General features: G+C 41.9%; 1 protein-coding gene and 1 long non-coding RNA gene across 7 annotated transcripts in view; one reads left to right on the forward strand and one right to left on the reverse strand.

Moving 5' to 3' along the window:
- SAMD7 (sterile alpha motif domain containing 7) overlaps positions 1-8,008 on the forward strand; it is a 28,512-nt gene extending 20,504 nt beyond the window's left edge. For 3 of the 6 annotated variants that reach the window (XM_036242806.1, XM_036242807.1, XM_036242809.1), the window contains exons 8-9: positions 1,693-1,803; positions 6,400-6,617. In XM_036242806.1, coding sequence (XP_036098699.1) covers positions 1,693-1,803; positions 6,400-6,591 — 303 coding nt within the window. In that variant the 3' untranslated portion in view covers positions 6,592-6,617. Of the gene's footprint in view, positions 1-1,692; positions 1,804-6,399; positions 6,618-6,937 lie in introns of those variants that run through there. The other 3 variants (XR_004956800.1, XM_036242808.1, XM_036242810.1) reach the window with 3 other exon arrangements.
- LOC118617146 lies at positions 5,269-7,127 on the reverse strand. Its single transcript, XR_004956801.1, has 2 exons — positions 7,020-7,127; positions 5,269-5,604 (listed from the first exon to the last, which is right to left on the reverse strand). It is a non-coding gene; the product is annotated as an uncharacterized LOC118617146 (long non-coding RNA).
- Positions 8,009-8,239: the final 231 nt, after the last annotated feature.

Raw genomic sequence — 8,239 nt, forward strand, 5'->3', positions numbered from 1 at the left:
CAGATGAGCAACAGTGGAATTTGATGCAGGTAGAAACAGTGGGGCTGGCCAATAAATGTGCCATCTAAGAGGCAGAATTGCCATCATTGGCTTCTAAGTTTGATATACATGAGAGAGCCTGCAGTGTAGAAAGACACTCACTGAAGCCCATGGAGAGACTGAAGTGATGCAGGAATAACAAAGAGGTTCAGATGCCTAAGGTATTTTAACATTTAAAGATGGACAAAGAAACAGTAGCCACAAAGTTGAGGCAAAGGAGAGGGCAGAGGGTACCCAGAAGAGAGAAGCCTCATGAAGACAAGGGAAGGACATTTTTCATGACGGAGTAGTCAACAATGTCAATGCAGCTGCAACATAAGAAATATGAGCACTGATAAATATCCATGTGTTTGGAAACAACAGTCACCAGGACCCAGAGGAGAGCAGGTTTGATGGACAGATGAGGGCAGAAGTCAGGCTTCTCAAGACTGAGAAATAACTGGGAAGTAAGAACATGGAAACAGAGAACATCACAACTCTCTCTCTCTCTCTCTCTTTTTTTTTGAGAAACTGAGCTGTAAAGGGGCTGAGAGACATGGGCCAGTGTCTAGAAGTGGAATGAGGAAGCATTTGTGTATTTTCATTACTATTATTGCTTGTTTTATGATAGTGGAGACTTGCTTAAATGTCAAAGGGAAAGATCAGCCAAGGAGGAGAGATTGAAGACCAGAGAGGGGATTATTTACTGAGTGAGACCCCAAGTGAGAGGGGTGAGAACCCACAGCAGACGTGGAGAGACAGATTGTCTTTCAACAGTGAGGGACCCCTCTTCCGCATATTAGAACAGAGGGAGAAAATATGAGTTTTTAGGTTTGTTGGATAAAATTAGAGAAAGTTCTTATCTACTGGTTTCTTTTTTTTTTTTTAATATGAAAGTTACATAAGGGAGGATTTTGTAATATCTAAAGTTTGAGAATTATGAAGGAAGCTTGAAACAGAAAGAGGAGAAAGTTCATCAGTAAACAGGATTGTCAGAGAGGTTGAAGTTGGAGATCATGAAATTATGGTACTACCAGTCTGCTCAGTTTTTTTCTATCCATCTCTTTATCTGCCTAAACCTTTGTCCACCAGCAGCCTTCCTAGTTTCTGGAAGAAAGGAAGGCTTGGTTACACCCATTGCACAGTCAGAACAATAGGCCCCGTTGGAAAGGTCCCGCATGACAGCTCCCACCTGCAATTTCCTCTCCTCCCTCTACCTTCCGCTAAGGCAGGAGACGGAAAGCAGGGCACCTGTAAATAAGAGAGATGAAATTAGTCTGTGACAGCTTTTACCAATATCCCTTTATCCAGACTCTTTGTTCATTCATTGATTTGTCCAGCAAAGTTTATTGCACGTCTTCTACTACGTTCCAGCCATTGTAGGACAGGTACTTTGGTAAACCAGACATGGGCCTGCTCTCAAATATGAACTATTCTAGGCTGGAACTGAGTTCTATAGACAGATAATTACAATGTATTCCAAGGGTCATTAAAGAGCACAATGTGCTACTGAGGCACAGAAGAGAGACTAACTGAAATACAACATTTTATAAAATGTTTTGTCACCCCCAGCAGTTTTAACATTTCCTCCAATACTAAGATATCTGTACATAAAACAAGAATTTTTTTTTAAAAGACATTGAGATAAAGTTAACATCTTTTGTGTTTTCTAAGGTATTTAAAGATCACGCAATTGATGGAGAAACTTTGCCATTACTCACCGAGGAGCACCTTCGAAGCACTATGGGATTAAAGCTAGGGCCAGCACTGAGGATCCAGTCGCAGGTATGGTGATTTTTCATAGCCAAATATGAATTAATGAGATGAAGCTTAAGAGAATTATGTTACCGCCCTGGCCGGTTTGGATCAGCGGTTAGAGCGTCGGCCTGCGGTTCGGAGAGACCCGGGTTCGGTTTCCGCTAAGGGCACGTACCTTGGTTGCAGTTTGTCCCCGGCCCTGGTTGGGTCGTGCGGGTGGCAACCACTCGATGTGTCGCTTTCACATCGATGTTTCTCTCTCTCTCTCTCTCCCTCTCACTCTATCTGAACAAAATATCGAAAAATATCCTCGGGTGAGGATAAAAAAAAAAAAAAAGAGAGAACTATGTTACTTTTATCTTGTTGTAATATTTATGATACCTATTTAACTTTTTTATAAGTTTTTTCCCCCTCTGTGGGTGGGGTCATAATAGAAGTGAGGGAACTTGGGAACATTGGATGGGGTAATAACATACATTCCTAGGTATAGTTGGTGTGCTGGTATATGTTTAACAACCAGCTTTCTTTAAAAACAAAATGAACCCAGATCTGTAGCATCTGTCCATTTCTGTAGTGTAAATACTCCCACCGTGGCTGACAGACTCTTAATGCAATGTCACTGGGTACAGAATTGAGAAGAGATGCGTAGCAGCACCCCATTTGAGACTGCCATATGGATGGAATAGGCACAAATAACCTCAGCACTAGAGATCATGATATATGATAATAGGAAGAGAATTAGGTAAAATGTGTTTTAAGTACTTATTACTTTAGTGTTCAATATAATATATTTAATTGTAAATTTATATAATTTAATTTTATTACAGGTTAGATTCAAGATTATAATATAATGTATTTAATTATAAATTTATATAATGTAATTTTTAATAATGGCATATTTAACAACTGGCTTCCAAACCTCCTAAAATTTTAAAAATTGACCCTCCAGCCTGGAACAGGCCAGTGCCAGCACACCACGTCTCACCGTCTCCACTGTGCATTCTGGTCTAAGGCACCACCATCTCTCATTGGATTCCTGCATTAGCTTTCTAACTGTTCTCCCCGCTCTGCCCTCACCCAACCAGAGCTTATTCACAAAACAGTCAAGAGTTATTCTTCTAGTGCAGTGCTGCACAGCTTAACAAGGGGGATACCCCTGAGAAATTCCACATCAGGCAGTTCTCGCCGTGCGAGCACCATACCGTGCACTTACACAAACCGAGATGGTGTAGCCTACCACACACCCAGGCTACATGGCATAGCTTATTGCTCCGAGGCTACCAGCCTGCACAGCATGTTATTGCACAAAACACAAGATTAAATCAAGTACAAGAGAAAATGGTGCAGTCGAGACTCGATAAACATGAGATGTATGAGGATGCTGTCACCATAACATGGGCATACAGTTTTACAGGAAACTTTTTTCTAGAAGTAGAAATAGCACACTCTAAAATAATGCCAATGTTTTGGGTTGGACCTCCGGTCAAGTCACATATAAAACTCAACCAATGAATGCATAAATAACTGTAACAACAAATTGATCTCTCTCTCTCTCTCTCTCTCTCAAATCAATAAATTTAAAAATAATGATAAAAAGTATAGCATAATAAATACATAAACCAGTAACATAGTTGTTTATTATCTTCATCAAGTATTATGTACGATACATAATTGTATGTACTATAATTTTATACAGTTAGCAGGGCAGTAGGTTTATTTACACCAGCATCACCACAAACATGCAAGTAAAGCAACGTTACAATGGCTGTGACATCACTAGGCGATAGGAATTTTTCAGCTCCATTATGATCTATGGGACTACCATTGTATATGTGGTCCATTGTCAACCGAAACCTCTCGTTATACAGTGCGTGACCATAACAACACAGACCATGTAGCTCTTCTGCTCAGAAGTCTGCAATATCTTCCAATTTTCTTCAGAGTAAACGCCAGAATCCTATATTATCTGTACCCCTCCCCACCCTCCTGCACCCTTACCTTCCTCACCTCATCTACTTCTCTCCCCTGCAGTTACTGCTTCTGCCCACTCACTTCTGGATGCTGCTTGAGCATCTAGGCATGCTCCACCTTTCCCTCTGCCTGGGGTGCTCTTCCCCTGACGGCCTCCTGCTTCGCCCCCTCTGCCTTCTCAGTGAGCCTTGCTCTGGCCACGCTATTTAAAATTGCACACAGCCCAGCTCATGCATCCTACTGCTGTCCTTTTTTCTGCTCTTTTTTTTTCTTCTCATAGCACCTATCACCTTCAATGATACAATGTACTTTGTTTATTACATTAATGTTTATTGTTGATTTCCTTCTGCCCCTACTAGAGCAGTTGGAAGACTGATGCAGGAATCCAGTGAGAGCAGAGACCTTCATTTGTTTTGTTGTCTGATATATCTTTAGAATATGCAAGATCCGTAAGAGGTTGAAAATTATTGGCTGAAAGAAATGAGTTTCCTAAAAGTGAATCCAAGAACATCAACAGATTCTTCCCAGAATTTATACAGGGCACCTTTTTATACTGCATGTTTATGCCAGGAGCTGAGATTTCAAAATGTCCTTCAAAAACAATTTTTATCTAACTAAAAATTTTAAGGTAAAGACTTTTTAAAATTATTTATTTATTTATATTTTTTAATCCTCACCAGAGGACATTTTGGCATTTATTTTCAGATAGAGCAGGAAGGAGAGAGGGAGGAAGAGAGAGAGAGAAACACCGATGTGAGAGAGACACAAACATGCAAGTAAAGACACAAACATGCAACTGATTGCCACCTACACAACCCCAACGGGGGCCGGGGACAAACCGCAACTGAGGTACATGCCCTTAGCAGGAACCAAACCCGGGTCTCTGGTCCATGGGCCGACACTCTAACCACTGAGCAAACTGGCCAGGGTGGTAAAGATGTTTTTTATTTATAATGCAAATACTTTAATATTTCTATTGTTATTATTATTATTTTTTTTTATCTTCACCCAAGGACATTTTTCCATTTTTGTTCAGATAGAGTGGGTGGGAGAGAGAGGAAGAGAGAGAGAGAGAGAGAGAGAGAGAGAGAAACATTGATGTGAGAGAGACACATTGAATGGCTGCTTCCTGCACAACCCCAACCGGGGCCGGGGACAAACTGCAACCGAGGTACGTGCCCTTAACGGGAACCGAACCCAGGTCTCTCTGGACCATGGGCCTATGCTTTAACCACTGAGCCAAACCAGCTAGGGTTCTATTGTTATTCTTTTTTAACATCTTTTTAAAAAATAATTTTTGATACAGGAAAGATGCAAAGATAGTACTGAATTCATTTAGCTTTTCCTCATGTTAACATAATGTGACACATTTGTCGAAACTAAGAAATTAACATTGGTACAATGGCACAATGTAGTATTCACTTTTAAATGATTAATTTTTTAGTGAGGATACTATATCTCTTAGCATACTTAAATGACACTACATAGTTTTTACTCTGGCTCTGTTTTATTCCTTTGGTGTTTTTTTTTTTGACCTTACAATGTGGCCAACTTCAAATCATTCTTAATCTTCTCCTCACTTGTGTTGGCATTACCCCCCATATCGTTTTCCTGGGGCTGCGGTCATCTCTTGTGTTCCCATCTAATATGTATAAATGCTTCCATGAAGCCCAGCTGAGCTGTTGATCCATGCTCCATCTGCCAGCATAACAGGACAGGGCTTCCACAGAAAGAGGTGGGATGGGGGGTCAGCTGATGCCAGATGTTCATCCAAACAGAACAGTTGTGGGGTCCCTGCGACTGGGAATTTCCAGGAGTCCAACTGAAGAAGCAGAATTGGAAGATTCTGGGTAACCTCTGGAAGACATAGGAGTTGAACAGGCAAAATGAGGTATCTTTGTGGAAAAGATAACAAAGTCTCAATCTCCAAAATGGGAATCAAAGGCAGCATTCCATTACAGAGAGCCTGCTCAGAGGAAGGAAACCCTTTCTCCTGAACAGAGACATAGAAGGTGGACCTGCACTGAGCATATAAGGAAAGGGGTAGGAGAAAAAAAGTTTTGGGTATTTGAGAACTGAAATATTATTAGAATGGAGGATGCTGGGTTTGAGCTGTAACAATGTGAACAATATAGAAATCTCCTGGGTCCCATTCAGGGTCAGGTTTGCGTAGGAGCCCACTGATTAGTATCAGGGCACCAAGTCCCATACAAGCTCAATTTTTGTTTCAACATTAAGTCAACTGAAGGCCAGCTGTGTGCTGAGATTGCCCAAAGAATTCTAGCCTTTAGCCAGGAGAAGGACCAGCTGGGTGTTGGGGAAGGTAGAGTGCAATGTCAGTGGGACCATTGAAAAGGAGAGGGGGTGAAGTCAGAATGAAGTAACTGTGTGTGCAGGTGAACCGCAGCAGGGCTAGGAATGGTAATTGGAAAGTTGCTACCACCTTGATTTCCAGTTTTACAGTAGTGAACACTGTAGAAATCCGAGAGAAACAAAAAGCCCACTGTGTCCTAGAATCGTGTCCGCCACAACTACATAGATGTCCACGCCCGAAATTACCTCAGCCTCCCTGCCATCTGTGGCTAAGCAGAGTACGCTGGGTTATTGAAAGAATTCACAGACTTAATTACTATAATTATTTTTTCTTCAAAGGTATCTCAGCATGTGGAAAGTATGCTCTACAAGAAAAGTTTTTCACTTCCTGCCCATACAAAACAAGCATTTGATCAACCAGTAGATATACCCACTCCTCTGGATTTTAATTCCTGGGGTGATACACGGGATAGTACCTGTTCCCAGGATATAATTCCTAAAGGAATTGAGCGAGACAGTATGAGAAATTAAAACCATCAAGAAGCAGGAACTGTCTTAGTCAGTTCTCCAGAGTCTCAGATATTCTGAAGGGTGTGTGAAGGTTTCCCAGGACCAATGGAGGCTGCGAGGGGGACAGAGCCAGGCCTCTTGAAGTCCTCTGGAGGACGCCTTGCCCAAGAGGCTTCCAGAAGTGACCTCAGCACAAAGCGGCTGAAGGAGTATCCTTGGCAGCACAAGCTCTATGAAGGAGAGAATGTGCAAACACTAACAGAAGCTACAGGTGGATTTTCCTTAGGAAAAACTCTGAAGAAGCTAAAATAGCTGATACTGAAAAAAAAGAGCTCATTAACCTCCCTCACTCATTCCCATCCCCCAGAAAGAGACAAAGACCACCCCGTGGAGTAAGAAGGAGGCAGAAGAGAAAGTGAAGTACAAAATAGAGAAATAGAACGGCTGACCAAGGCCCCGACTCTTTTTCATTGCAGCCTTCCAGGCTTCAGGGGTCTGCTTTAAGGTAGGAAAGGGCAGACATTTTAACCTTAAAGTTTAGAGTCTGATTACTAGTCAGCATTTTCTTTCTGTCTGACATGAAAATATGTTATGACTAAAAATAGCTGGCAGGCTCTTCATTATCTGACAAGGACATGGAAAGTCATAATACCTCCCTCAGATTTGACCCAAGGGGTGGAGTGGAGTTATCTCTGCGAAGCAGGTTTGAGTTGGCAGGATGGAGGGGAGAAGATTAAAGTGCTTTCTTCATGTACCCTGTGGAGTTCCACTCTTTCAACTTCACATTCAACAGAGAGCCTCTGAAAGGGTACACAAGAGACTGACACAAGTTTGCTCAAGGGCTGGGGTGGGGGAGGACACAAGGGGACTGGGTGACAGGGGTGTGAGAGAGACTTACTACATACCCTCTTATACGTTTTGAATTTCTAACTATGGGAATGTGTTTTCTATTTTTCAAATTTACACTTTAAATAAAGAAACTGTAGTAAGCAGCCTCTAAGACGGCCCCCAATGATCTCTGCTTTCTAGTATTCGTGCCCTTATGTAGTCCCGTCCCCTTTTGAGTGGGCTGGACTCACTGACTCATTTCTAATGAATGGAATATGAAAGGCATAATGGGATGTCACTCTGTGGTTTCTGTCTGGGGTTCTCCCTCTCACTCTCTTAGGAATCCTTGCTCTGGAAGTAGCCTCTAGGCAGCCCTGTAGAGAGGTCCACGTGATTGAACTTGGAAATGGATCTTCTGAGGGCTGCCAACAGCCACAGGAGGGAACTTGAAGGTGGTTTGTCCCTGAGTCAAGCTTGAGATGGCTTAATGCCTCCTGCCCACAGCTTGGATGGCAGGCAGCCCTGAGCCAGAGGAACCCCAGCTGAGCTTCTCCCGGATTCCTGACACACAGACACTGAGAGATAATAAACATGTTGTTTTCAACCACTACGTTTTGGAGTAATTTGTTTCATAGCAATAGATAACGAAAACAAACAAATTGCATCGATGAATACATAGTATGCTATCCACATTCACTCTTTGATTTGGAAGAAAGTGGGCTTTTGCAGAGAGAGGGCTTTTTTCTCTGATTTGCAGAGAGAGGATTTTTGAAGTAATTCTACCACAAATCATTCTAATTTAGTTGAGCTTTTCTTTCTTTTATTATTAATATGAAAACAG

The sequence above is a fragment of the Molossus molossus genome, unplaced genomic scaffold (genome assembly GCF_014108415.1).
Source record: "Molossus molossus isolate mMolMol1 unplaced genomic scaffold, mMolMol1.p scaffold_m16_p_5, whole genome shotgun sequence".
NCBI classification, from domain to species: Eukaryota; Metazoa; Chordata; class Mammalia; order Chiroptera; family Molossidae; genus Molossus; species Molossus molossus.